We start from the raw sequence: 23,339 nt of genomic DNA on the forward strand, positions 1-23,339 counted from the left end.
TGTTAGACAAAAACAACGTTCCGCTCGAGTTATTTCGTCTGCCCTCTCTTAAAGGCGAGGTCGAGTTCGCTCCGAAAGTCGCAGGAAAGGTAAGACAGACGCAGACGACGTTGCAAGCAGACGACGTTGCAAAGGAGCAGACGACGCTGAGATAGGGGGTCGCGATAAGCCAATCAGAGTTCGGCGTTCTGACGTCACCGCTACTTTCTTTCTTATGCGCAGAAGACGAAAATGAGCCCATTTGCGAGGCGTATTGGCTTGCATGGTATTTGGCTACACTGTGCACCACGCTTTATTGAAGAAGGTGACGTAAACCTGATGACGTGACATGCCAACAGGCCTTGTGTTGAGAAAACACCAAGGCGGGGGGGGGGGGGGGGGGGGGGGGGGGGACGACAAACGGGTTGAAAACAGTCAGTTGAAAACAAGGCCTACTCATGACGTCATCGTTTGTGGATCTCCGACCCTCCCCAAGCGGCCAATGCACTCTCGATGAGCTTCCTTCTTGGCGTCGCCTCGTGTTAGCGTCGCACTCGCTGTGAGACGCTGCACGCGAGTCGCGCTGTCGACGACGCTGCTTGGATTCACTAATGATGACGCCTGGAAGGCCGAGGGCGGCACAGGCCTTATCGTCTAGCTGGCGTTGGCAGAGCGCACTAAGCTGCTCTCGGACACAAGTGTGTGAACGTATTTTTTTTTTGGGCCCAGGCACATATCTCTCGTCGCTACGGAGCTCTCGACCGCAGCAGCTGCTGCTGCTGTTCATTTTTCTCCTGAGGATTCCAAACGCAGGTGAGTGGTTTATTTCGATAGATATTTCTCCCATATATGAGGTGTAGCGTACTTGTTCGCTCCGCCAACTACAATCTTTTAAAATTTTAAAAGTTTATGCTGTTGAAACTATAATACTAATACTTCTTTTTTCAATATCGTTCAGGTGTGAAGAATTTCGACAATGACAGATTGTGTTAATGATGACTTCTGTATAATAAAAGCTAGAATTATAAAGCACGCGTTTTGCAAGGTACACTCTAAAAAAATCTGGTAGTAAAAAAACTCTGAGGGGTTCTTTCGCTTGTCCGTAATTTGCACCCTAAGAAGTTATTTCAAGTACTCCCTAAAGGGTTTTTCGTAAAGTCCCATGCGGAGCGCAAGTTCGTCTGCTTCTTTTGCAGGGGTTGCGGTGACGTCAGAAAGCCGAGCTCTGATTGGCTCCGATGGGAAGGACAGCGGATAGATCTCAACGCAGCTAGCATTGAGGTCTACCCATTATCCTTCCAATCAGAACCAATCAGAGCTCGGCGTTCTGACATTACTTCAACCTGTGCTCAAGAAGCAGACAAACTTGCTGTATAGCTTCTTTTATGATGCGAAAGAGCGCTTCATCGCACAGGTGCCTTTCTACTTCGCGAGGGGGCGACAGTGCTTGAGGCGAAACCGTTCTTCACGAGCTGAAAGACTTCTGGGGGCGTCAAAGAGCCTTTCAAGAACGGACTTTTTTATAGAGCGTATGCTGTGTATCAGAATGTTTTATCGGCGGATTATGCACTGGATATAGGGATTATGCGCCGCGAGCGGACTCTCGATTTCTCCGGAAATTATGATGCTTCTGGCACATATCTTTTCGTGATTTGTCAACCGAAGCCTCCCGGGACGCTTAGCATGTTTACTACCCAACAAAGCACCGCAACACGACTGGTCGTCGGTCTGCTTTAAATTAGGTTAGCCAATGAGAATGCCGACTAGTACCATGCTCCGGTATCTCAAGTAGTCCACCCTTTTTACCACTGATAACTCATGCCATCGAAGAACATTCGTTTGGGGTTTCGGGCGAACCATATGCCGCGTTGTATAGAGCCACTGAATGTTCACAGAATATCGAATTCCATTCAGTCCACTTACCGAAAGTAAATCCCGCAGATTCCAGTTCTGATTGGCTGGTTTAGCCTGCGGTGGAAGTTAGCAGTCATGCAGTTTATGGATGAGCCCAAAACAACAAAAAAAAAACGTATATAAAACGTGTTTGCGTTACCACGAGTCGGGCGCGTACGCGCGGGTGGGAGCTCTGGGCATCGATGAGTTAAGACGGAAGGGAAAGTGCGTTGATTTTCTTTAGATTTTTTATATCAAGCAGCTGCTAATCGCGTTCGCCAAAGAAGATTGCCGGCCCCTTTGCTCGCTCCGGTTGCGTTGGTGCTGCGTTTCAAAATCTATAGGCCTCAGGCGCTAAGCCTAGCACTCGACTTCGATCTGTTTCGAGGCGAGAACAAAAGGCGAAACAGCAAGGAGCAAGTCATGCACCACTCAGAACGAAGGAACTTCAATAATAAAAGAACCATCTTCGTCACAGACCAGCAAGGCTTATTGAAAAGTTCGCATGAGAACGAACGCTACACCGTGCGTGCTTTGCTTCGACCGCACAGGGCAGTGCCATATTGGGGATTATGTTGGAGCGCGACTGCTGTGCCGCGACTCGGTTCTGAAATAAAGCTTGGGAGTTTTGGTACTCTGGGAATATTCAATGGCTCTATGTCACGCCACAACCACGTGAGTTGTTCAACTGCGGTAAACTGCGGCGAAATTTCGATCGTCACCGCCTTGCCTTAAAATTGACTCGACACATCAATAGACACATCGGAACCAGTAAGCACGCACCCTCCCTCCCCCCCCCCCCCTTCAAAAAAAAAAAAAATCGGAACTAGTAAGCACAAAGATAACAAAAAAAAAAAAACAATCACAAAATTAATTTTTTTTAAGTTATTGAAGTTTCAATTTTGATCTGAGAGGCTGGATGCTCTACTGGCAACACTGAAAACATTCCGACATTCCCTTGATGTTTGACGGTCGAACGTCGATCTATTTATTGCTTATGAAACTCTTGATTTAGAACAGAGAAATACATTAGTTGTGCTCTTTTTCGATATTGTACTTTCTTCCCAGATAGATCATTAACCATAATATGTTTTATCTTTACCGACGAGTGTTTATCTTTACCGACGAGTGTTTATAGCGTATCTACAATAAATATAATATATCATAAAAATATATTAAAAAGCGGCAATATTTTTTTAGCTTGCAGTTAAGTCGTTTTGCGGATGACAGTGAATTGCGTACGAAACAATGTCGTATACTTTGTCTTCTTTGGCGTTTCTGCTGACGGAAAAAGTTTAATTTCGAATGTCTCCTTTTTTTCAGAGATGTGTCAAAGCCACACGCCACCAGTACCTACGAAGCCTCCATCAGGTATATTACTTTGGACACCGGCTACATGAGATACGCGACTTAACGACTGGGGATGTGGGCTGGACTTGAAATAATTAGAGACTATAGAGTGTTTTCTTTTCCCCTTTAACCTTGTTCAGTCTGGTGTTCGTAATATTTGAGATATATTCGCTTGTTTTGCGTTTACAAACACGAACCGTCTCTTGCCTCCCAAGGGCCTTCCGGTCGCTTCGTTTCAGCTTGTGATGCCGCGAACTCTTTTCGAATCGAAGTTTCGATGATGGAATCAAGCGGTTCGAAAGGTTCGAAAGATTTAGATTTTTCGAATTGTCTACATCGTAAAATTCGACGGAAGTCGAATTTTACGATGCTTCTTAGCTTGTTAAGCTAAGAAGTTCGACGCTTTTCGAACCGTCGAACTTATTACGCTTAAAAATTCGATCTTTTTCGAACTTTCGAAATTATTGCGCTGCCAAGTTCGATGCTTGTCGAACTTCGGAACTTGACTGACCAAAAAATCGATGAATTTCGAACTTTTGAACTTATTTATCACGAGAATTCGAAAAGTTTTGAACTTTCGAATCCTAAAAAGTCAGAAGTTCGACGAACTTCGAAAGATTGGCGGACGGTTTCGTTTGAATTCAAGTAGTGAGGTACATTCGTAATTTTTTTTCTCGAACTTTTACGCGCGGTGCTGCGTTCCTTACGAAAGACAAAGCCGTTTGTTTCAATGTTCTGGCATGCTTAGTTTTAAAGAAATAAATTCCCGAAGGGGCGAGGAAGGAGGACGGGTTTTTGACGATTATCGTTCGTGCCAGATTTGAAGCGCGCTGTAGCCGAAACTATTTATGGTAGAGATGTTATACTTTTTTTAAGAATGATCTATGTATAGCCTAGGTAAGTGCCGTTTTAAGATATGATTATTGTTATTCAACGTGAGTTTCGAAGAAATGTCTAAACATGTATCTACATGCAATTATGCCATAAACATGATATTTATTTTCATCTAAGTTGTTTGAGGTATCGAATTTAAATTAACACCACAGACAGTACATATCATTGCCTACTGCAGAATACAAAATAATGTATTTATTGTTTTTTCACGTTAAGGAATAAATTAACCCATGGGAGAAGATTTCTAATAATGTTCAAGTTCAGCAAGTCATTAAAAGAAAACATTTTGTTTTTCGCTTCAGGTTCCTGGGACGTGTTTCTTTTAGCCTGTACACATTTTGGTAAAAGAAACTTGTTTCGAAGTTCTGAACCTCTGAATAGACAAGAATACAAGACTTCCGGCGAAGTCTTGATAGTTTTTTTTTCTCCAGCTTTTAATCCCGCATTTTTTTTTTTTTTTTTTTAATTTTGGCACAGGTATTTAGGTCGAAAAGATATAGCTTTGAACTTCGAACCACTAAACACGTGACGAGTAGTGCCTTCTGACAACGAGTTTCTAACAATGACCATCTTCGAAATCTTTTATGCAGTGCAGAGCGACAGTAGCTATACATATGCATAAATAATTTCAGATTAAAATAAGCTTGACCACGCCCTCTTTGCAGAAGGGTTTGGATTTGGGCTAGTTGGTTGAACATGTTTAGGGGTTAAAAGCGCTAAACACGACGGACGAGTAGGAGAGACACACACCACAGAGCGCTACTTGCAACTGGTTTATTATTGGAAAAACCACACGTACCGCGAAACCAACAGGACACACATCCGATTCAGTTCCAACCGTCGCTAATCACATTTCTTACTCTGACACCAGGCATGATCGTTTGGTGTCAGAGTAAGAAATGTGATTAGCGACGGTTGGAACTGAATCGGATGTGTGTCTTGTTGGTTTCGCGGTACGTGTGGTTTTTTCAATAATAAACCAGTTGCAAGTAGCGCTCTGTGGTGTGTGTCTCTCCTACTCGTCCGTCGTTTTTAGCGCTTTTAACCCCTAAACACGCCCTCTTTCCCCGTATTCTTTTCTTTAACAGTCCGAACTATCTGGAAAGGGGGGGGGGGGGGGGGGGGGCTGGAGCCCCGCCCTCTCCCCCATGCTTTTCCTCTTCCGACGCCACTGGTATGGTAGAACGTTCCTCGACCTCGAGTTGTGTAGACTTCTGTGCTTTTTGCTCGGCGTTTCCTCCGTCCCGGAAAATAAAACTCCAGGACGATTACAAACTTAACTTACTATATGCCAGCGTCACTCGGGCGGCGTTCGATCGGATTACTACCAGCGTGTAAGGGGGTGGCGAGGTAGTTTGCCAGGTCGCTTCAAGGTTTTTCTGAGCCTCAACCACCTGCCTGCCCCTGGCCGTTTCGAACTGGATGAATCTCGTAAAACAGTGTGTTCGTGTGATCGCTACTGCGTGATGCAAATAAAGACACCCCCCCCCCCCCCCCCCCCCCCCCGGGCTGGCGGTCACAATTACTGATCTATGGTCACGCGTCACTCTGCACTGGAAAATATTTCATCACATCCGGGACACTCGTCGTCTCATTTAATTGCCTGAACAACTTCGCAGAGTCTAGGTAACACACCCTAACTTTTCTAAACTTGATTTTATGAAAACCAGTGAGTCATGAAAACGTTATTTGAAACAAACTGTGGAGGAACTTGAAAACCGGACTTCGAACTTTGAAAACTTGGACTAGAAAGGAATTCAAAATCTTCAGTTTCTTTTTCGAATTTAGCGTTAAAAGAAAATATAAACTGTTATATGTGTGGCAGTGCTCGTGCCTTGACGTGCAGCGTACGCGCGAGACTATCGCGTGAACTGACTGACTGCCTACCCGAGCGACAGCATGCAGCCGTGTTCTAAACGGGCTGATTTCTGTAACCCGTTTTTCTTGTAAATACACCACATTTATTGGCGACGAGGATGTTCGGGTCCACGGGTTGGATAATTGTCTGACTGCTGGGGCTTGACTGGAGCCAAGGATTGTCCAGCCTCGGAATCCTGGAGCGGCCATCAAGCGGCAACCACCTCAGCGAAGACCATGAGTCGCATCGGGCACATCGAGTCTTTCGACGATACGACGAGTGACTGGCGCTCCTATGAAGAAAGACTGGCGTCATACCTCCTGGTAAACGAGGTTCCCGAAGGTAAGAAGGTCCATGCCTTCTTGAGTCTCATCGGTCCGAAGACGTACGCTTTGTTGAAGTCGCTTACGGCCCCGCAGTCACCGTCCGAAAAGTCGTTTACCGCGTTACTCAAGCTTCTGGGCGATCATCTTGCGCCGCAGCCATCCGTCATAGCGGAAAGGGCGAAGTTCTACAAGCGTTCGCAAAAAGAAAGTGAGTCCATCGCCGAATTTGTAGCGGTACTTCGAGATCTAGCACACAGCTGCGATTTTGGAGGCTTTCTTGATGAGGCGCTACGCGACCGTTTTGTGTGCGGCCTTCGCCGAGAAAATGTACAGCGCGTCCTCTTCACAGAAGACAAAAAGCTGACTTTCCAGAAAGCGGTAGAGAGGGCTCTTGCGATGGAAATAGCAACTAAAAGTGCAGCGTTAACGCACATCAGCGGTGCATCGGTCCCTGATGTCCACCAGGTTCGGGTCGACCACAAAGTGCGGATCGACAGGCAAGTACCAGAGCAGTCAAGTTGTTTCCGTTGTGGCTGGACCAACCATCGCAGTGATGCGTGCCCCCACGTCGGTGACACATGTTTCAAGTGCAACCGGAAAGGGCACATTCAGCGCGCCTGCCGTTCGGGTAACAAGAAGCCGACAAAATCGAAACGACAAAGGCAGGTGAAAGCGCTGACGTCCGTTCACGACGCGGTATCTCTGCAAGCGGTCAAGGCTGCGGGCTTGGAACCGATCACCGTACCCATGAACGTTGACGGTGTGAAGCTTACAATGGAACTTGACACAGGCGCAGCTGTGTCCGTTGTCTCCTTGACTGAATTTCGGAAGCTGTTCCCAAGAAAGCAGCTACAACCTACAACGCTGACACTTCGCACGTATACCGGAGACTTTGTGAAGCCGAAGGGTCTGGCCTTGGTCTTTGCGCAGCACAACGACCAAAGTAAGGAGCTTCCACTGTACGTCGTGGAAACCAAGGGACCGGCATTGCTTGGCAGAGAATGGCTGCGAGAAATTCGGCTAGACTGGAAGAACTTGGTCCCTGTCAACAGGCTCGACACGTCGGAGAGTCTTAAACAAAAGTTGGACGCCTTGTTGGAGAACCACAGCGACCTGTTCAAAGATGAGCTTGGCACCATTTCTGGAGAACAAGCCGAACTTTTTCTTCGTGAAGGTTCACAGCCGAAGTTTCTGAAGGCTAGGAGCATTTCATTCGCACTGCAAGCAGCAGTCGAGACAGAATTGGCGAAAATGGAAAAGTTGGGAGTCATCACGCCCGTGGCCAGCAGCGAGTATGCGACACCCCTTGTGCCTGTAGTAAAAAAGGATGGCAGTATACGCCTCTGCGGAGATTTCAAGGCTACGCTCAATCCCTGCCTGGAGGTGGACAGGTACCCCATACCAAGTATTGATGAGCTGTTGGCGGCCTTAGCTGGCGGACAAGAATTCTCAAAGATCGACCTCAGCAGGGCTTACCAACAGGTGGTTATGGCGGACAACTAAAAAAAGTTGCTAACGCTGAACACGCACAAAGGGCTGTACACCATGAACCGTCTTGCTTTTGGCATCTCATCAGCACCAGGCATCTTCCAGAGGATAATGGATAATATGCTGAAGGGCCTGAAGGGTGTCGGCTGCTATCTCGATGACATCCTGATCACCGGAAAGTCGAAGCAAGAACACCTCAGCAATCTCGAAGCCGTCTTGCCGAGATTACAAGAACGTGGTGTGCGAGTGCGGCGTGACAAGTGCTCGTTTTTTCAGCACGAACTACGTCATCTAGGCCACGTCATCAACGCCGAAGGTGTTTGCGCATCCCCTGAGAAAGTGTCTGCACTACTGAATGCTCCTGCTCCGAAAAAGAAGCAGCAACTGCAGTCGTTCCTTGGGATGGTGAACTACTACGGAAAGTTCGTTCCGCAACGTTCTACGCTGGCACACCCCTTGTACAAGATGCCGAGACAAGGAGAAGAATGGACGTGGGACGACGTTTGCCATTCCGCTTTTCAGAAAATCAAAGCTGCGATGACTTCCCCACCGATCTTAGTTCATTGTGATCCCAAAAGACCCCTGCAGCTCGCCTGTGACGCATCGCAATACGGCATAGGCGCCGTTCTTTCTCAAGTTTCTCCGGACGGAAAACTTCAACCTGTGGCTTACGCGTCTCGTACCTTATCGGAGGCTAAAAAGAACTACAGTCAGATTGAGAAAGAAGCACTGGCCCTGATATTTGGAGTTAAAAAATTCCACGTGTATATTTACGGCCGTTTCTTCACCTTGATTACGGACCATAAGCCTTTGCAAACCATTTTCGGCCCGAAAACAGGCATTCCAGCAATGGCTGCTGCACGGATGCAGCGCTGGGCAGTGACGCTGTCTACGTACAGCTACTCGCTCCAGTTCAAGAAATCAAGTGACAACGCTGAAGCAGACTGCTTGTCAAGATTGCCACTTGACATTGTGGCAGATGAATCTACCAAAGGAAACGAAACTTTCTATTCTCTGCGTCTAGATACGCCACCTGTCACCAGCCGTGACATTGCTCGTGCCACACGCCACGACCCTTTGTTAAGCAAAGTACTCGACTTGACACACGTGGGTTGGCCATCGTCCATCACTGACAAGAAAATGAAGCCTTTCCTTGACAGACGTCTGGAGCTCACTGTGCATCAAGGGTGTCTGATGTATGGCATGCGGGTTGTACCACCAAAACTGCGCAATCTCCTGCTTGAAGAGATACATCTCGGTCATCCAGGTATTGTCAGAAGCAAGAAATTAGCCAGGAGCTACATCTGGTGGCCTTCAATTGACAATGACCTGGAAGAGCAAGTGAAAGCATGTCACGAATGCTATCAACAGCGGAACGAGCCAGTCCCCGCGCCCCTCCACCCTTGGGCATGGCCGACATCGCCCTGGCAAAGGGTGCATTTGGATTTCGCGGGTCCAGTCAAGGGGAAGATGCTTTTGGTAGCCGTAGATGCACACTCAAAGTGGCCCGAGGTCTATGTGATGAAGAAGACGACATCACAGCACACGGTCCAACATCTTCAGGACTTGTTTTGTCGTTTTGGTGTACCTGAGGCCATTGTTACGGACAACGGTCCTCAGTTCGTCTCAACAGAATTCAAGGTTTTTATTAAGAATCTAGGAGGTCGTCACATCTTGTGCGCGGCCTATCACCCGAGTACTAATGGCCTCGCGGAGAGGTTTTTCCAGACATTGAAGTCTGCTCTCCGAAAAGGACGACCGCAAGACTTCCTGGAGTTGACGGTACAAACGTTTCTTCTGACGTACCGCAATACCCCTCACACGACGACAAAAGAAACACCTGCCAGTTTGTTCTTAGGCAGAAGACTTCGCACAATACTCGATGCCATTAAGCCTTCCGTTGGGGGAAGAGTAGGACATCAACAGTTCGTCCAGACCTCGCAGCGAAAGGCACGAGCAAGGATTTTTAGTGTAAACGACAATGTTCTCGTGAGGAACTATAGAGGCTCCCAGAAGTGGATTCCCGGCACAATTCTGAAGCAATCTGGCCCAGTGTCGTTCCAGGTTCGAGTCACGACTGCTCGGGGCATATATATCTGGCGCCGTCACCAAGACCAGATGTTTCATCATCGTGAAAACTCGATGCAAGCCACATCAGACGGATTCCTGCCCGACCTGAGGGATCCAGACAACTGCGTCGACGAGCCTGTGGTAAGTGAGTTTGCAACCACCCCACAGAGGGCAACCGACAACCCCGCTGTGCAACAGCGCTACCCCACAAGACATCGTCGTCCTCCAGACAGATACGACGCATAACGTTTTCGGCATTGTGTGCAGTGTGTGTTTTCCTTTGGTTTCTTCAATTACGCCGGGGGAAATGTTATATGTGTGGCAGTGCTCGTGCCTTGACGTGCAGCGTGCGCGCGAGACTATCGCGTGAACTGACTGACTGCCTACCCGAGCGACAGCATGCAGCCGTGTTCTAACCGGGCTGATTTCTGTAACCTGTTTTTCTTGTAAATACACCACAGAAACCTTCGAACTTTTCGAACTTTATGCAGAAAGAAATTCGTAATCTTCGATTTGTTCGAACTTCATGTCTCTGAAAATTCGAAGCGTTCGAAGTTTTCGAATTTTATTTCCAAAGAAAATCGAAATCTTCGAATTTATCGAACCTGACGTAAAAATATATTCGAAATATTTAAATCCGAAATTTTAGAAACAGTAAAAACTTCGAACCTCTCAAATTCGAAACTCCACTGTGATTGAAAGTTGCGAATTTTTCGAATTCGAATCTCGGTCGATACGAAAATATCGATTTTTTTCGAAATCGAATCTCAGTTCGCTTCGCAAATATTGAAACCTTTCGAAATCGAACCTGGGGTGGTTCGCGACACCCCTAGTTTCTTTTGACCTTCTCCAAGCATATGCTTATGTTAGGAAGCATGGTGTAAGGCGCAAAAAATAACGGGCACATGGGAGAAGACACACACGGAACTTCTTTGTGTCTTTTTTTGTTCTGCCTTACACCATGTTTCTTAACGTTCACCCACTAGCCCAATTGCGAGGTCTACATATGTTTATGCCACGACTGGTCGGACGCTAAAGTGCAGCAGAAACCAAGTCTGACATTTAGCAACGTCCTTCTGCTATGCATGTTAGTGGAGTATTAAAAATGTTCAAGAAATCTATCGCTATCCGATCCTATTTCGGAGAACCTATTTCATGGACGTTGCGAGTAACAGTAATGTGGTGGCCATTGTTTGTCGTCTCAATTGAGCGGAAGTTGCTTGGGACGCAAAATGCAGAACTAGCGAAAAGGGTCTCAGAAAACACAGTAGAAAATCAAGCACAGTTAACTCTTATTTCCTGGAATACTTAGGTAGCCATTTATTTGCATGAACTGAATTACTGCAACGACTTTTTGTAATTTGTAACTTGAAATAATTATTGTTGACCGAAAAGAAATTGTAGCTGCAATTTAATTATTTTTATCCTCGGTAAGTTCAGAAGTCGAATTACGATTTCTACTACCTTACCCGCGATTCTTTTCACGATGGAGCCTATTTTCTACGGAGACACTGACAAACTTTTCTTAGTATACTCTTTGACATCTTGTGGGGCTTATAAAAGCGACGAAACTGCACCAGTGTATGAACCAACGGCGTAGAGCCGAGCCACTGTAAACTTGACAACACCTGCAGGTTGGCCCAAAACATGCCCCACAGGTGAAATATTTTACCCTTGTCAAGATGAAAAGAAAGCATGAAAAAATTGTAAAACAATGTAAGAGTAATGTGCAAAAAACGATGTAAATCAATTACAACGTTTTTCTTTATTTGTTTTTTTTGCCACAAAAATAAACTATGCCTCGCCTAACGCTCATTCTCCGCCTAAATGTAGCGCTGTCGGTTCGAACCAGATTCCAAAGTTTCAGCACTAACCGTTGCCTCAATCGAAAGTTATCATTGATTTGCTGAAACTTTCAACAAGAAAATGGGGCCCGTTTTTGCCCGTTTTCGCTAATTGGCGCCGTTCGGCTGCAGGTATTCGAGAGCACTGTCGGTCTTCAATTTCCCATTAGAATTTTCAAAACATCACTCATAACTTTTTAATAAGATAACGGTTTGTCTTGAAACTATGGCATCTGGTTCGGACCTCTGGTGCTACATCTCAGCGGAAAACGAGCGTTCGGCGATGCTTAGCTTACATTTGCGGTCAAATAAAACCTTGTAAATTTTCTTGGAACACCTGCTGTACATTGAATATCTTACTGCGACTCTTGTCAGTTTTAGAATAAAAGACGAGTTTTAACGTCCATTCGGTTATTCCGGATCGTAGAATACTAGGAATACCTTATTTTATTTGAAATGCCTCGATAGAAAGGAAACTACAATATAATGTTGGAAGAAAAACAACTGGCCCGCACCACATTTGCACGAGTAATGACGAGGTCAAATAAAGGCGCACCATGTAACTCATGTAAAATGGTGAATAATATCTCTAAAACTGGGACATAAAATATATTACTATACGGCACTTAACTCTGCTATACCTTTGGAAGTAAAGCATTTGTAAAGTGTTAACCCTGTAAAATTAATCTGTCGATGTAATTAATACCTATTTGTGAGGTAACAATTTTATTTATAATTAACTAGTTGGAAAGCAGTTGTAATTGTAACTAAACTATATTTCCGAAATAACATTTACCCAAAAATGCTCGATGGGCTCAACAAGTGCTTGGGAGTTGTCCCGGCGGCTCGTGCCCAGAATGTTTTCCACAGCCACACTCCTCTGTTCTTTGTACTGAGAATGTTATAAGAGCTCGGGGATTGGACTTCCAGCTCTTGTGGAACGATGAAGTCAAAAAAGCTTTTCCTAAGGAGAGAAATGGGAACAAAATTGTACGATCTATAGGTGGGAGCATATGTGAGAAAAACCAACCGAAAATGGCACGGAATTCAGAACGTGACTTTTCTTCAGCTTTTTTAGAAGGTAAAATTAACAAACACGCGTTGGAATCACATATGTGAGCCTTAAAGTGGAAGGTAAAAAAAAAAGAAAATAAAAATTATTTAGGGTAGCAGATATTCTCATTGCCTTTTGTGACGGCCTCCAATCAACAGCGCTTCTCCGCTTTTGTTGATATCCAACATTTCGAACTTGGCACTTCTTCGATAGTATAGCGTGGTACGAACTTAAGCGCTTTCCGAATTTCGCGCGTTTTTGGATTTGTTTCTCTTGCACGTGTTTTAGCCTTCAAGGCTCGAATACACGTGCAAAAAAAACCATCGCATAACAACTCTACACCATTTAAAAAAAAAAAAAAAAAACACAAAAAAACAGTGACATTATTATTGCATTTTTATTCTACAGAAATGGCGGATATACTTTCAACAAAAGCCCTGCTGGCTAGTTACGCGCAGTAAATATAATCTCGTTTCTCGAGAATGGCTTGGGATGGACGACTTTTGCATCTTTTAAATTGCGTGCGTTTTTCGGCCGGAATTTTTTTGCACTTGCGTTCCAGTCTTTATTCTTGACATATCAAAGCAAAAATCGCCTTTCAGGAGCTTTACTCTCACGTGCAATAAAACATTTTACTTATGTCCTACCAGAATCACTGGCAGAATGAGGACGGCATGGCGCCTCCTTCGAATGTCCGCGGCCTTCAGCACACTCCGTTGCCTTCCACCGTGTATTGGTTGCGCGAGCACGGTCGAGGCTCACGAGCCTCCTAAGTGTTATCAAAGCCAAAAAGCCCGCGTTCGAGGTGGGATAACAACTGAAATGCGTCTCTGCCACTCTCATCCAACCAGCGACGACACGCAATATGCAGATAATATAAACTATAACCCATAATTGTTTTTATGGTCTCCTTTGTAATTGACTCGGAAATATCAAACAATGCGGAGCCCGAGTTCGTCTGCTTCTTTCCTCGTGGCTGTGGTGGCGTGAGAACGCCGAGCTCTTATTGGTTCTGACTGGAAAGATAGTGGATATACCTCAAGGCAGCTTGCCTTGAGGTCTACCCACTATCCCCTAATCAGAGCCAATCAGAGCTCGGCGTTCTCACGCCACCACAGCCACGAGGAAAGAAGCAGACGAACTCGGGCTCCGTGTAGTCTTTGTTCGATGCCGACCAAGTTAACAGTTACTTTCTCTTTCTATGCAGTTCCTTCGCAGACACGTCACATTAACTTATTTCTGCTGTCGGACCACTCACACTGCCGATTGTTTAACAGTTCTGGGGATCAGCGCCTTTACATGATGGTTCTGACGAACGGAGTAAGTAGAAAAAGCATTTGTTCCGAAGTTTCAAAATATAGAACAACAAAGGGAAAATGCGCGTCGTTTAATGTATTTTCAGTGATAGGTAAACTTTGGGCACTGATAACCGAATTGTACTTTTTTAATGCCCCGATTGGTCGCATAAAAAGTCACACACAACGAAAGGCACGCGTTTATTTTAGTTTAGATTTTCCGCTTTTTTTTTTGTTCGCTTCTGTTTGACGAACAGGGCCAAATTAACGCTCATTACGCCATTTCCGAACTGCCGAAAATACATGCTTAAATTATTTGGCCTGCTGGAGCTTTGAATCGCTTTTTATTTATGCACTTATGATTTGATCATTATGGCTTCCTCTCTTCCTGGAATTTTTTTTTTTTTTTTTTGAAGACCGCAAAAAATTGGTTTCGGTTTTGCTACTTGTGAATCATAGAGACTCCGCAACATTTGAGGGTCAGCGCACTTGCCTGACATTAGATACAGAAAGACTACTCTAGGAGAAATGGAGTTAAACTATCGTGCGAAGAACAGACATCTCCCAAGTAAAGGGTGACCAGACGTCTCGTTTTTGGCCGGGACAGTCCCATTTTAGCGGTGTATTTCTGCCCTCTCGTCGTTTTTTTCCCAATAAAGCCTCACGTCTCGTTTTTGTGGGAACTTGCGCTCATTGTTGCCACACGAGTTTAAAACGAGTGGAAGAATTCTGAAAGAATACATATTAAACTTTGTAAGAATAAACATACTATAGAAATGTCTTCTCCCGTAAACAAAATTTATAGCTGTTTCTGCAGTTCCATCTGCCTATACGTTCTGTTCGCACACAGCAATTCTCCAAGTTACTAATTTGACATGCTTAGGTTTTGCACAGGGATGGGTAAAATACATGCAAATATGTATCGAAACACTAATACAAAATACTTCGTCAAAAATGTATTTAATTACAAATCTAATTATATTTCCAAAAAAGCATTTAAGTACAAGATACAAATACAACCAATTGTATTTAGTCTCCTCCAAGTACTTTTCCAAATGCATTCCTCAAAATTGGCGTCAACGACTTCAGGGCACCTGCAACGGGTTTCTGGGTATCTCATTTTTATTTTGCATCGATCACTCGGGAGTTAGTGTGCGAGGCTCTAGTAACGTAATAGAAATATAATCAGAAAAAAAAAAGTAATCTGCTTGGACGCAATACGTGAAAAAAGTACAGAGCTTCAAGCACTTTTTTTGTTGATTACATTTTGGTATAGACCAACAAAGAACCGAGACGATCAAGACGCGCAGCACTAGCAAGAGAATTCTTTATTATTGTAACTCGCACCAGTAGTCTTTTGCGAATAGTAGGTATTGAGTTCGAAGCGAATTCGAAGCGAATAGTGGTTTTGCACCAATATTTTCGATTCGAGTATCGAATAGTTTTCCCACGCCTTTCACTACCATTGCATAATACTTAGACGAAAACCCAGCTAAACTTCTGAAGGTTGTTCTACTTGTTCATTTCTAAAATAAGTTTAATCTATCCATATTTATAAACTGTAACCTTAGAAGGTCTAGTGTCTTGGGATGGGAAGCAAACGACGGACTTGACATAAAATGAATCCTGTAGAGATGGCCAACTATACCCAAAGGAGCGAATTTACAAATCTTGCTATATAAAATATTCTTTCTTTAATCTGGAATTTAAAACGAATGAATCGTGCATGATGAACGCAAGTTGTAAGGCCATCACTGCCTAACAAAGTATACTATTCCATAACAGTTTAATTTTGAAACTTTTACTATAATGTAGATATACACATTAACAAACTTTTCATTTATTTTCGAATACAATCGGCATAGGTGCACCATCCCACTTTGAAAGTACGCTTTACTTCCAAGCACGCAATTACGATATTCGTACTTATCCAAGTGTTTACCGTGGCGGGCTACCCCATTGAGTGCGCTTCTTACCAATCACCGATGCGCTGTGGAGAAGCAACACCCGCGGAGCTCACTTCCGCTGGTATTGCTTCTCCACAGCGCACCGGTTTTTGGTGAGAAGCGCACTCAACGGGGCTAACCCGCCGCAATCAGCACTTCAAAAAAGGCGAATGGTGCAGTTTTCCTCGAAGCGAATATCGAACAGTGTATTATTCGGAACTACTATTCGAAATTTCGGATATTCGCACAACCCTACGCACCAGTTACGAAAATCTGGACGACCCGCGCATTTAGAGTGTTCCAGGCAAAAATATGGATGGAAATCAGGCTGGATAGCATCACAAGTTGTCACAGGCACTTATTTAGCCAGTCTGGCTGTGAACGTCGATTTCGTCACTATTCTTGCCCCGGACTAGCACCGTAATCACAAAGTCACTAAACGCTTGTGCTTGATTGAGAAACACTGCATTCGGTGCAGAAAGTAGTTTCCTTCCTGCTGTGGACAGCGCCTTTAAAATAAAGCCGGAGGAGAAAAAGAAAAAAGCCCCATGGCCGAATAAAGGGTGGAGACTATATCTTACAACCACATGCATAAAAACAATATGTATTTTTTGGCCCACAAAATTGTATTTAATTACAATTGTAATTGAAATACCCACGTTTTAGAATTTAAATACACACGTCAAATACATTATCCAATTTGTAATTAAATACATATACAAAATACACAAAGTATTTGAAATACGCATTTCAAATACACGTATTTGATATACTGCCCATCCCTGATTTTGCATAAAAATAGAGAAGAATGGTGCTTGCGTACTCACCTAAACCAAGAACTTCGGAAAAATTAGCGTTTGTAAAGTGAACTCACTAGTAGCAGAGCTTGTTTTTATTTTTCGGCCATGCTCCCCTGTTTCCCGCTCTCGCCCCCTCCCCCCCTCTCGTCCCTTTTGGTACGTTGTAGATTATGGCCTCTCTTGTAAAGTAACAGAAAGTGGGCTCTAAGAGCGGCCCACGGGGACCAACCTGGACAGCTAACCTAGGGTTTCCTTAAAAAAACCTACAGCGTGCCCCCCCCCGCCCCCCCCCCCCCCCCCCCACCCACACACGCACAAGCACTGTTATGCTTTGTTGAAAAAATTAACTCCGCATCGCCGTTCGTTTATTCTCCGCTTCCCCAATGTAAGCAACGCTCGTGGTCGGACCAGATATTAAAGTTTCAGAAATAACACTTCACTTATCGAAAAGTTAAAACTTAATTTCAAAAAGTTTCAATGTGAAAATAGGGTCAGTTTGCGAAAGTTTTCGCGCCATTTACCCCCATGTATTCGTGGGTTTTGCCAGCAGCCATTTTCTCATAAAAAGTTAAGAAAATCGCTTATAACTTTTTGAATCAGGTAACGGTTAGGCCGGAATAGAGTCACTAAATAAGCTACGCTTTCAGAGTACCGCATTCCTTTTCTTTGGCATTTTGCCGACAATACAGTCGCTCTATTCAACAATATTCTGGTTCGCTGCGTCATCATTGGACAGCGGCAGTCACGTGAGTCGCTATCATCATCATCGCGTTTTTTCAACGTTACCATCTTGGGTCCAGCGATCCTCTGCCTGCTGGTGTTTGCTGTTTACTTCGCGCGCACGCTGAAGTCCGTCGCTCAGCACGCGCGTTTTCCGTGTTACGTCGAGATACGAACAACACGACTTTGATTCGCTGCCACAGTTGCGGCCGCGGCAACTGGCGCAGGCGACGGCTACAGCTCTTCTTGGCTCAGCTAGAGTCACTCCTCTATCAGCTCGCGGACCCAAGATAGCGGCGCCTGCCGCGCTTCAGACGCGTAGTTGGGGAGTTTCGGTACTCTGAAAGCGTAGCTTTATTTAGTGACTCTACTCCGGAAACTATGCTATCTGGTCCAGACCTCGAGTGCTACATTTTGGCGGAGATATAGCCTTCCGCAACGTGAAAGTTATTTTTAGAGCGCAGCTCTTAAGCTTGTTTCCAGCTCAAGGAACGTCGCCGTTGACGTCGTGTCGCCGTCGGCGTAGCCGCGCGTTGCATTATGAGACGTTTCCCCGCTGAAGGTAACGGGAAAATTTTTCCGCTAGACCTAGCATAGACGTTTCCAGCTAAATGGGAGTAGATAGGACATGGGAGGGGAGGGTACGGAGGCGGAGGAGGGGCATACCCTCCCCACCGTACCCTTCCCTCAAACTCATCTAATTCGTCATTACCGGGAATTGTAAACGTCTTTCATTTTTCATTTTTGCACTCTTGGTCCATTCTGGCCTGAGTTGCCCTTGCGCAATGGAACCCCAATTAATCAATCAATCAATAAAACAACCATTCAATTACTTTTCATTTTGTAATTAATTGTTTTGATTATGGCAGAATTTAATTTTTTCCCCGTCTAGACATGACCAAAGTTCTCACTCGTCGATGTAATTAACATGTCTCGTGTTTTTTTTTTGTTTTTTTTTGTATGTGAGAGCAACTTACAGCGGACTGCCACACGATTTGAGACTCGTTGTGAGGCTGGTTGGAATCAGCTGCCTAAGTGTAAGATATTCTTTTCACTCACGGATCAGCCCGAGTGGAGTACACGCGTAGGGGTTCTACACGCTCAGAAATTCCCGAGCGTGCTTGCCGCACCATGACACATGGCGATCGACACCGGCATCAGAGATGTTGCAGCCTCGGCGGTATGGGGGGTGGGTTTCAAGAAACGCTATTTCCCCGTTAGTTCGCACGCAGGCGATTAGTTCTTAACATCGTTTTGTGAGGTCGATGAATTGCGGAAGCGTGGCGAGTGGCACCGTCGATGACAGAACTCAATAAGTACGAGCAGGGACGTATTTGGGCCGCATCAACGCGTACTTACTATGTTCTTTGGTTCCTTTTGAAATCACTAGTCATTTTGGCCGCCGACAGGTAGGCTTCTTGAGAACTCGCTCGTTTTAAAGCAGAAGAAAGACCGTTAACTATAAAACTTTGACTGCCAGTCAAAGCTCCTCTCTAGATACCACGCAGGTTTTTAACCCTCAAAAAGCAAGCTGCGTTAATTTTTTTTTTTTTTTTATGATACTGCATTAATTTTTTGATTGAGCACTGCCGGCATTGGATGTGACCGCGAAAAACGGCTCCTCAATTCCCGCGCACCCGGTGTTGTTTGTGGCCGCGAGAAATTAACAACTAAAGGGAGGGTGGCCGGCGTTCGGCGATGGCGGCCCAGAGGGGGGGAGGGAGAATTGGGAGGTGGAAATTCCCGCTCCGTACGCTAGGCACAGCACCGCATTCCCTGCCGGCGCTGCGGCTGCTTCTGCTCCTCTCGGCGCCGAGGAACATGGCGCCGATGAACATGGCGTTGCCTGAGTCGTCTATATCGCCGGCGGACCGCAAAACTCCGAGAACTCAGCAGCATTCAATTGGACATTCATACTTTCGCATTCAGAACTCATAAGAAGTGCATAAGTGTTCTCGGACTTTTTTTCTAGTTTTCCTTAGAATTATGTTAGTAATCAAACTGGTGTGTGTGCATCCCCGAAAATGCTTGTTTCCCTCTATCAAGAGTTGCAGTGCTGGAAAGTTTTCTTTCTGCCTTCTTGACGAAATGTGTTTTGTTCGTGAATTGGCGACGGACGTGACCGAAAGCGTCGCTCCTGGTGGGTCTTCGAGGATTGGCCAAACGCGCAATGTGACGTCATGGGTATGGTGAACTGTACTTTTATTAATGGAGATAAGGAAACCGCGACTATTTCCACCGCTACAGACAAATACAACGCAAAAAAAAAACCTTGAGCAAGGTAAAAAAAAAAAAAAAATACGCATAGAAATTTACAGGGCGAAGCGTCACAGCGTGAATTCCGGTGAGAGTTTAAACCGCAAGTATACGTCACGTGCAATGGCATACCAAATACCATTGACTGCCAATACTGGAACAAATGCCGTTGAGGCCAATGCAGGAAGCTCAACCAAATATGCATAGGATTGGCGGGAGACACAGAAGTGGTGCCATCTCCTGGCGTGGAGTGGGCAACTCGGTGCCGAAAATTAAATTGATATCGGTCGTGTGCTCTACTGTCTTCCCCCCCCCCCCTACACTGTCGGTAAATAATACACATCTACCGATTAATATTGAGAAACACTCGGTTATGGCACCTTTGTATTAATTGATGAATTCCAGAAAGTTCACATGCAAATCAGTAAACTTGTTTTCATATCGACCCTGTGTAGGTAAATGCCTATTTCATTTAGGCTATTAGTCATTATTTCTAGTTATTCGACTATTTATATGTTAGGGCAACCTCAAGTCGTTATTATTAGCTAAAACTGAAATATACTGGGAAACTCATGCTCTTAAAGGTGAGATTGGCTTCGAGTGGCTTATATTGGTTTTTGGGAACTATTGTTGACCAGATCAGTTTGATTTGGTTATGCATAACTATTAGCGACTATTATTCACACTTCTAAGGCATTGGTGCCCCAGAAGTAAGATTAACTACAAGTGGATATAATGGCTATTGGAATATGTTGGCTTGAAATGGCTATACATAAATCTCAGTCGTTATTATTTACATTTTATGCAATTGGCATGTTCGTAGATTTGCTTACTTCATCTGGGTATTATTAGGTATAGGCATCTGTTATTTACCTGGTTGGCTCGAATTGCCAAAAATATTCTGGCATATCCTGCTGTTTCTATACTTATGAATGAAAATGGCTGCAAGTGTCTATAGTTGGCAATAGCGTATCATCTTAATAATACTACCTTAAATCGCTTCATAATGAATATTAGTGACAAATAGTGACATAGTATTCATGACGTATTGAATAGCCAACATTATCCACTTGAAGCCATTCCATTTTGTAAATATAAAAATAGCTCAAGCAATAGATATCTACTAATAGTGGTTTGTAGCCATTTACAGTCAATCTATTCGAAAATAGGTGCTTATAGCCAATAATAGCCATTTGAAGTCATTCTCATTCATAAACACTCAGACAGCACATAATTGCTATTACACTGACTAACAGTGATTAGTAGCCATTGAGCCAATCTGGTCACAAATATATTCTAATAGCCAACAACAGCTACTTGAAGTCATTCCAGTTTATAAACGGAAATAGCTCATTTTTCATTACTCATTATTAATATTTGTAGCCATATCTACCAAATATATATAAAAGTGGAGGCTGATAGACAATATTAGCCAGTTGAAGCCATATGCATTCACCAACGCAGCAAATTGTCAATTATCTCGCCAATTGGCAGCTCTTTAAGGTCAATCTGGTCAAAGAAGATGCTAACAGCTAACAAAAGCTACTTGGAGCCGTTCATAAGAGTAAGCAAACAAAAAAGTCACATAATTATCAATAATAATCACTTCTGGCCACTTGGAGTCATTTCACGTCGGTCTCATAAAAATTGATGCCTATAGCCAATTATGGTCATTTGGAGCCCAGGGCATTTAATAAGACATGTTTCGGTAGGAATAAAACAAATAAATCAACAAGCTCAGAAAAGGTTAGTAATCATTTAGATTGTACAAAATCGCTATACAAATCCTGACTGGTCTATACAACACTCTGCATTTTGACATCAAAATACCAAGAGGTCCAATATCACGAGCTTACGCTCCTTATGCTCCATCAAGAAAAGGAAATATTTCGTAGACTATCAATTTCTCTAGTGAGTCAGACCCACTTGATTGATTTCCAGGGAAAGTGGCGAGTCATCCACTCCATACCGCCAGGATCGCTTTTTACTTCCGTCTCCCGTTTTACACCGGAGTTTCCTGTACTAGTCTCTACGGTATTTGGGCATACTTTCGAAATCTGAGCGCTGTAATCGCGCAAGCGAGTGAAATAAATGTACTCGCAAACGTGCAAACATCGGCGCCTCGAGGTATACCTTCGTAAACTTCGAGTTGTGAATATTTGGAAAGCGTTAAAAAAAGGGAACACTTCAGTGCGTCTTGACTCTGCGTGATCGATGGTATCTGCTGACGGTCTTCTCAGGTAGCTATTGATGGAACAACGCGTCCGAGGCGAGCTCGAGATTGTTAGACACAGACGAAACCGGTTCCACAAGTGTATAACTTTAGTGGCGACGACCATAAAGCCGCATTCACACAGCTCGTACATCATACAAAATACACGATGACATAATTATCTGCGGGCGCGACTCAGGAATGTTTGAAGTATTTTTGTTTCATAAAAATGTGCGCTTCAAACATGTCTGCAGAAAGTCTTATGTATGTGAGTGTTAAGAGTGTATATAAGTGTTAGGGCGGCTTGAAAGTGACATGTCGTCTTCTGTTCTGCCAAGAATGTAACTTCCACCCATCGTGCCTTGATAACTGTCGCTTGCTATGTACTCAGAGCGTGTAGAGTCTAAAAAAGAATAAAAAAGAAAAACTTGACATGAAAAGTATAAACGTGATCTTGCGACGATGTGACATTTTTCAGAAGTTTGAGCAGGACAGGATATATGAAACCAGCATCGATAAAGGTGGCAAGTTGGATGAAAATACTGCTCTGTGGGGTTTAAAGCTATTTGCATCGCAAAACAAGACGGAGTTTGAAAATGCTACGGTCATCGCTATGCTAACGGCGTAAATAATTCAGAAATAGTTGTCACCACCGCGGGTCTGTCTAAAAATAAATTTGCAACGCGCGTTTTTTTTTTTTTTTTTTTTGCAGGTACTATTTTTAGGGGGGATCTAAAACTGGTGACGTAATTCAGTTACTGATTAACGTATTTATATATAGTCTTAAATATAATGATTTCAACTAAGAAACTGTAGAGGCGAGTTGGTCCAATACTGACATGGTAACCCAGGAGCGGGGGAAAACGGACTCGTACTATCTGCCAGAACTTTTACGCCCGACCTCCGGGATCGCGACGTCCAGCGGTATGACACTCCGGCTTTTGCGACGTCATTTGTTGCCACTTCGGAACCTCTTTCGATGCGTGAACGGAATTGGAGGCTAAGCACGCCAGTCGGAGGCGCGTCCTACTCACTTTATCACCTATCTGGGAACCTTCATGTTGCGCGGGGTATACACCTCCTGAATAACAAGGCCTATACTGCTTGAGTTTCTACGTCAGGCCTGCGTGGCGGGACTCAGGTTGAACGCGAGTGCTGCGGCAGCATGCGGCCGGAGCTCGCGTTTAAGCAGACAAGACAGGAAGTTCCAGATGAACGCTGAGGCGGCATTCGTGTGTAATCTGCACTAAGCGACGGCCTCAAGCGGGTGACATCGAACATCAGCACGCAGCAATGCTGGGTTGAGCTTGACAGCACATGCGATCCATCTCCCTGACTTTTACAGCGGAGTTGT

The 23,339-nt window shown here is 44.5% G+C and overlaps 1 protein-coding gene across 1 annotated transcript; it reads left to right on the plus strand.

Moving 5' to 3' along the window:
* Positions 1-231: 231 nt before the first annotated feature.
* On the plus strand, positions 232-22,613 carry LOC121833533. Its single transcript, XM_042286932.1, has 7 exons — positions 232-265; positions 709-792; positions 3,196-3,243; positions 13,964-14,080; positions 15,623-15,625; positions 18,487-18,554; positions 22,464-22,613. Exons 1-7 carry the CDS (start codon positions 232-234, stop codon positions 22,611-22,613), a joined length of 504 nt encoding a protein of 167 aa, XP_042142866.1.
* Positions 22,614-23,339: the final 726 nt, after the last annotated feature.

Source organism: Ixodes scapularis, unplaced genomic scaffold (assembly GCF_016920785.2).
Source record: "Ixodes scapularis isolate PalLabHiFi unplaced genomic scaffold, ASM1692078v2 PGA_scaffold8__174_contigs__length_109621045, whole genome shotgun sequence".
Lineage (NCBI taxonomy): Eukaryota > Metazoa > Arthropoda > Arachnida > Ixodida > Ixodidae > Ixodes > Ixodes scapularis.

Excerpts from the sequence above, each read along its gene's own strand:
- LOC121833533 (XM_042286932.1), top strand. The coding sequence starts at position 232 with ATGAGCCCATTTGCGAGGCGTATTGGCTTGCATG. Across the intron at positions 266-708 it reads GAGGCGTATTGGCTTGCATG|GCACATATCTCTCGTCGCTA; the intron begins GTATTTGGCTAC and ends TTTTGGGCCCAG. Across the intron at positions 3,244-13,963 it reads ACCTACGAAGCCTCCATCAG|TTCCTTCGCAGACACGTCAC; the intron begins GTATATTACTTT and ends CTTTCTATGCAG.